General features: G+C 43.4%; 1 protein-coding gene across 5 annotated transcripts in view; it reads left to right on the top strand.

Moving 5' to 3' along the window:
* Window positions 1-55: 55 nt before the first annotated feature.
* SLC31A1 (solute carrier family 31 member 1) overlaps window positions 56-6,806 on the top strand; it is a 28,135-nt gene continuing 21,384 nt past the window's right edge. The window contains exon 1 of one of the 5 annotated variants that reach the window (XM_049832360.1): window positions 56-105. Coding sequence is in view for 1 of the 5 variants with exons in the window: in XM_049832357.1 (XP_049688314.1) it covers window positions 651-702 (52 nt within the window). In the remaining 4 variants the exon portion in view is untranslated. Of the gene's footprint in view, window positions 106-359; window positions 714-6,393; window positions 6,466-6,806 lie in introns of those variants that run through there. The other 4 variants (XM_049832364.1, XM_049832357.1, XM_049832359.1 and 1 more) reach the window with 4 other exon arrangements.

Genomic DNA, 6,806 nt, shown 5'->3' with positions numbered 1-6,806 from the left:
CTTAGCAGGCGCGTCGGAGGGGCGGGGCTTATCGGGTGGGGAGGGGCGGGGCTTATAGCGCGGGGCAAGGGGGTGAAGGAGGAGCGATCTCGTGGCGGTCGCCTGGTGAGTCACGTGTCGGGGCGAGGGTGGCCTCGCGCCCCAGCGCCCCCCGCCCGCCTCCTGAGGGGGCTCGCGGCCGCCCCCCTTCCCCATCCCCCCACCCGGGCGCCCTTGGCGGGACGCGGGGCCCTTGGGCCGGGCGTGAGGCGGTAGCGGCGGCCTGTCAGTCAGCCGCGGGGCTGCCGCGGGGGTGCCTGAGGGTGCCTGAGGGGGGCAGGCAGCTCTGGGCCGGCCCGCGGCCTCGGCGGGGCCTTTCGGGGGCCTGGGGGGCGGTCTGCTGAGCTGGCCGACCTCGCCGAGGTGCGGAGGGAGTCCGGCGGCCGTACGGAAAGCGGCGCCCGCAGCGGGTCCCCGCCTCCCCGGGACGCAGGGGGAGGCTGCCGCCCTGGCTTGGCGGGCGGAAGAGTGTTTGTTCCCAAGGTGACAGCTGGCCGCGCTGAGTCGTCGTGTGGCGTCCTTGCTGCTGCGAGCGCATGCTGCCGTTCTGCCCCAAACCCGAGGGGAGCCGAAACCCCTCCGGGGCTCGGTGACTGGCCTGTCTCCGGGGGATGGTTTCATCGCTTTGCCTGTGCGGCTTGGTACCGACCCTGCAGACCTGTGGTACGCTCTCGGTACGGACAGGTTAGGGACACATGGGTGCTGTTGTGCTCCAGATTTGGTTCTCGCACTTCTGAGTTACCGAAGGGGAACAACCGCTGTGTAGTGTGCTTTCTTCTTAGCATCAGAATAGTTTCTTGGTTTTAAAAACAGCTGAGCTGGCCCTTGTTAAGCAATTTTCCACCTTTGCCTTGTAGCTTGAGAAATATGCTTCTTGTCTGGGTTTTTTTCCCTCTTAAAAAGCTGGCATCTCCAGGTGGTTTGTGAGACCCATTGCTTTGTCTTTAAATTCAGTGCTTCAGAACCAGATGATGTTGAAATGCAGCAAAACTGAATGCAGGGGAGAGCAAAATGGCAATAAGGGTTGAATAATTTCCTGGCTTTGGATTTTTCCTGGCACTGATTGGAAATTTGTAATAATAGTTACTTTTAGGATGTTTGAGTCTGTGCACAAAGTTGCCGGGTCTGTTGTAGCGCTGCATCTCTAGTAATTTGGGAGTTTTATTGCAATGAGAATACAGCATGATTGGGATATCGGTGATTTCACTTCTAAAGGGAAAAGACTAGGGGGAGCGTAAAGTAGCTTTTTTATTGCAGAATGTGTGATTATCTTAGAATGAAACCTGCAAAGGGTCAAAAGCCTCATTTCTGGTAAAAAAAACAACAAACCCAATGCACACACATGATAGTTATGCAATAATTTGATGTGAATTCCTAGTGGGAGCAGATTGTTCCTATCTTGATACGGCAGGTGGACATGAACTTCAAATAGGAGATGTGGTTCCTGCGTGCCTTAGGTGAAGAGATGGTGTGTTGCTTTACCTCCTTCCATATTTCTATCATGTAGGCGGTCAAGATTGGTCTTCACCACTTAAAAAAATCTATGTGGTTAAGTCCTAGTGTCGCACTTGAATTTAGGGTTTTTTAGGTACAGGTAATGTTATGTCTGTACGCAACTTTTCCTTTTCCTTTCTTAGTACAAGTTTAACTTGGAAGGAAAAACTTAACGGTTCTGATGCTATCAAGGATTCCCATCCTGTGAACAACCTTTTAGCTGAGAATCTGACGTGCTTTCCCACTCTGGGATTCAGCACTGGCAAGTCTTAATGTCAGTGAAGTGAGTTGGTAGCTGGTAGGAATACGTACTGCAGCCCTACAGCAAGCATCACATCTAAGTCCTGTCTTAGCCACTTTTTGGTTTTTTTTCTATCTGAGCTTAGTTCATAGCCCTCTTCTGCAATTGAGTTTGCAGTGGGCTTGTGGCTCCACGTGAGTTCCCAGTCACGGACCAATTTCTTCCTCTTTGTGCTCAAATTCCAAGCTTAGAATGCTTAATAGTATGGCATTTTGTGCAAAGGTGGATTAAACTCTCTTCACAAGTATTTATTAAATTTACTTTTAATCTGTTTGATCTTAACTTGCCTCTGCTTGAGCCGGAGGCAAATAAAGCTTTTGCAGTATTTTTCATGAGTAACAATATGTGATCTTATAGGGTAAGTTAGCATTCAATTTAATGGTCCCAATTCATGTAATTTATGATGTAATACTTCCTGAGGCTTTCATCAAGCTTTGGATTATGCATTGCTTTTTTCCCATCCTTCATTAAAAAGGGGGCACTGGAAATAATGTGTAAATATTGCTATTTAAATGCATGTTGGCTTCATAACTGTGGATGTGTTGTTGAAGCCGACTGTAACTGCCCTGCTGCACAATACAAAATTAAAGAATTAAAGTAAGGCTTTTTGCTGTGAGCACAAAAATTTTTGCAGTAAGCAGGTTTTTTCTTCTTCTACTCCTCCCCCTTCCCTGAAAAAAAAAAAAAAGGACTGAAAAGAATAAAACTAGCAGGAGTTGCTGGCTCTGACACAACTTTGTATTGAGAAATTTTGTATGGCTCTTTTCTGCTGAGATTTTGCTGCTTGTTGGAAGTTACAGAGAATTATTTTAATTTCACACCAGATTTCTAATCTAGAGCAGTTTTTTTAACTAGGCTGAGAATTAGAATAATTTCTGCCAGTAGAGAGGAGGAATTAAACAAGCTTTCCATGTCACATTTGCATGTTTGCTTTTTTGTTTTAGTTATAGTCTCTGCCACTGACTCTGACTTGCAGGGGTGCAAGGACAAGATTTGTCCTTTCCCCCCCCCCCCCCCCCCCCTTTTAGGAAAGAGGTCTGGGAGGATTCCTCTCTCTCTTAGCCCTTTACAGTGTAACTTCAGGTTTTGGAATAGTGAGACATTCTACCCCTGAACAAAAGCTTAATGCCTGAGAAGGGAAGGTGCTGAGAATACTAATCTTTAATGGTCTTCTGGTACAAATAGATGAGACGATCTACCGAATTCACACAATGAGTTTTGAGTCAGGGCCCTAAGGAGCTTCCTTTCAGCTGTCTTGTTTTCCAATCAGACATTAGGTCAGAGAGAAGACCGAACTTTTTGTCTTTGAACTAAAATGTGGCATTTTCTCCTTTCCTTTTTTGTTTCTGTATTTGCTATAAAGACCTCTACCCAACAAGGCAATTTCATGCCTCTGCAGACCTGCCTTCTCCATGCTTGGTTGAAGGTCACCCTGAAAGTTAGCAGTAATCTGCATCAGAATTTTGTGAAGTTGAGCTGAAGCAGACTGCTAGCGTGAACTTCTCCAAAAGTCTGCCAGGAAATCATTGGGAATCTTGGCAAATTTTTCTTAGGGAAGGCTGAAAAAGACTTAATATAGTTTATGTTGCTTTTCTCTGGGAAATCCAATCTCAGTTAATCTACTCCATTGCCTTTTGTTTCAATCTAATTTTCTGGAAATGTTCCCAATCAAGTCCTAGGGGACCTGAGACCAGTGATTTTTTTCATTGACTTTTTTTTCAGCTGAAAGCTGGAATCTAATGCAGAGAATAATGGGACTAGTTATTGTAAACAAATTAAACTCCTATTTTGCTGCACTACAAATTAACTTTCTAAAGCCTTTCATTTGTCGGTCCTGGCATTAGATTTTTCTGGTTTAGAAGCCAATCTAGAAGTGGGAAGCTGTGATGAAATACCTCCTTTTTGTCCTTCCTTCTCTGTTTCTACAATCTTTAATGTTATCTTCCCAATGGAGGTTCACAATATCTTTTCTTCCCTCTGTCTCACCAGTTCATATCTGCAAGGGTCCTGTTGATTTCCATTTGCACTTGAACAACTGTGATTGCTAGCTATAACAATTGCTTGTGTGGAAACTATTTTAAAATTTTCTTTTTGCTCTTTCACTCTGCATGTACTTAATATTGGAAGATCCCACAGTCATCGTTGTACCACATATGTGAATGTCATTTATAATCTGTTTAAAAAGTTGTACATTGTCGTGGTTTAACCCCAGCCAGCAGCTGAGCACCACGCAGCTGCTTGCTTACTTCCCCCTGCCCCTGAGTGTGATGGGCTAGAGAATCAGAGGAAAAAAAATAAAACTCATGGGTTGAGATAAGAACAGTTTAATAGAACAGAAAGGAAGAAACTAGTAATGATAATGATAATAACAATAATGAAGTGACAATAATAATAATAAAAGGATTGGAATACACAAAACAAGTGATGCACAATGCAATTGCTCACGACCCGCTGACCGATGCCCAGTTAGTTCCTGAGCAGTGATCCCCCCAGCTGCACTCCCCCCAGTTTATATACTGGCCATAACATCACATGGTATGGAGCATCCCTTGGGTCAGTTTGGGTCACCTGTCCTGGCTGTGTCCCCCCAACTTCTTGTGCCCCTCCAGCCTTCTTGCTGGCTGGGCATGAGAAGCTAAGAAATCCTTGACTTGGTATAAACACTACTTAGCAACAACTGAAAACATCATTCTTCTTATACTGAATCCAAAACATAACACTATACCAGCTACTAGAAAGAAAACTAACTCTATCTCAGCCAAAACCAGGACATACATGCATATAATCTGTTCACTCTAATGCTTATCTAAATTAATATAGGAGATCATGGTAGCTCTATGTCATGGGCCAAAATGTTGTAAGTGATTGAGCATCTTCTATTCTCACCGGGTGCTTGTCACATCCTGGTAGCAAGCCTGAGAAGCTTGGAGAAAACTAGGAGAAGAATACAGCTGTTCTGCCATGAAACTATCAGTGAGTGCACCAAGTGTTGGTCTGGTTTTCTCAGTTGCCTTTTTTATAGTTCCCTTGTTTGAGCTCCTGTGTAATGGATTTGACAACAGACTGAGTCATGATTTCTGGGTTGTCTGCCAGGATAGTTTTATACAAATCAAGTTACTATTGGCTTTGGTGGCCTTCATAACTTGGAATAAAACATTATCTCACAAGGATGTACTGAACCTTAATGTTTAAAGTGGTGTCAGGTGAGACTGAAGTAGGCCGGAGGAGTATGTTACAGGTAGTGTCAAAGTGAAGCCTAAACAATTTAAAGGAAAAGATAGTTGGCAGTTTTACAGCTGCCCTTGTGTTCCTGGTACAGGTTTGGTTGTACTTGTAAAGCCATTTTTGTGCTACTCTTCCTGCAAGGCATAAACAGAGTAGTGTCTATAGGATATCCTGCTATATGGATAGTAAAGCCTAATACACTTTATTCTGATGTTTTGCTTCTTTGGTTAGACATAGTAGTTTAAAAAACTTTTTGCCAGCAGCATGACTTTCCTTAATTTGCTGAATTCCTTAAGTAAAACCCTCCAGTACATCATGATAGTAGGATCGTGTGCACTGCTTGCCAGTTGATCCCTTTTTGTGTAACTCTTGCTTTTGATCTTGCTTGAAATCACTGCCCCTAGAATAAGGACACTTGTGTTGCAGAGCACAGTACAGCTATACTTCTTGCACTTTTCCTCCTTAGTCACATTTTTTTCTTCCATAGCAATTGCTGATGCCAGCCTTCCCATCAAAGTGGTCAGGGAGCCACTGACAGGATTTGTCTTGTACACATAGCATAAATTGTGCAGAAATTCTTAACGATATCTGCCTTGTTATTTTTTTATCGCTTCCCCCAAGCTCCTAAAAACTGGCCTATAGCTTTGAGAACATTGCATTTCTTCGTTATGGGGTAGATACTAAAAGGAACTAAGCTTGCTTTGTTACAATGTCCAAAAGCAAGCAGAACATTAATTTCTCTGACAGAGAAATTAATGTTTGAAACATGTTTTGTGTAGTGTGTTTGAAAATAATCTCTGCAACACATTTAATCTGGTCAGGGAGTTCTAAAATCTCTTTGCATTTTTGCAAAGATCGCGTGAGGAAAACTCAGGAGTTACTTTCGCTGTTACATGGATCTTTATGTGAGCATCCCAGTCCTTGGTCTGGTCCTAACATGATTGGCTTATGCCTTCAATGGGATGCATAGTCCGAGCAGTAAATGTTTATCTTGGGTCATATGAAGTCTTTGGCTATAACAATAGGGATTATTAATATTTTGTGAGGGATGGTTTTACCCAGAGTAGAATATAGCAGAAATCTCTGCTGCTTCAGCCCTTACCCCTGTTTTGCACAGCTTGGAGAAGCTGAATATAAATATTTCCCACTGACCATATTGCAAGTAATGGGTCTGGTTTGAAATAGGCTGCAGGTCAGGCAATAAATAGGCTTAAAGTGGAGTAAAAGTGATCATAGCTAAATCCGAGCGGTAGTTAATGATTAGCCTTTGATATAGATAATGATACATGTTCTGCTTGTCAGCATTATCTGAAAGTTTAGAAACTTTGATCTGTCTCAGACTTGTTGCCTGTTTGCAGAAGACTGCTTTCCTGGAGTCAATAGATGGAAAACCTGTCTCTGGAATAGTAAGTACTCAGCTTTTTTTTTTTTAGCTCTGAATCATTTCTGCTTTGGATTAGCAGCTCTGTGGCAGTCCAGGGGTTTGAAAGCTAGATGAAAAAGGCAGTGTTCAAAGCTTTTTCCCAGAGTGGTTTATAGTCACTCATAACTAAAATAAAAAATCTGTTGATCACTATTTGTTCCAGCTTTCCGTGCCCTAGAGGTAATCCTGTCAGAAGAGTGTCATGAGGCCAAGGCTTTTCCAAAGACAAGTTCCTTCCCAGAGAATGGCTTGATTTGATTGCCCTTTCCCTCTTCTTGATATCTCAGGAGATCATCTACTTTGCTGAGTTGACAAAGACTGAAG

Source organism: Accipiter gentilis, chromosome 29 (assembly GCF_929443795.1).
Source record: "Accipiter gentilis chromosome 29, bAccGen1.1, whole genome shotgun sequence".
In the NCBI taxonomy this organism is placed as follows: domain Eukaryota; kingdom Metazoa; phylum Chordata; class Aves; order Accipitriformes; family Accipitridae; genus Astur; species Astur gentilis.
The sequence above is the reverse complement of the archived record's forward strand: the minus strand, read 5'-3'. Positions and strand labels throughout refer to the sequence as shown.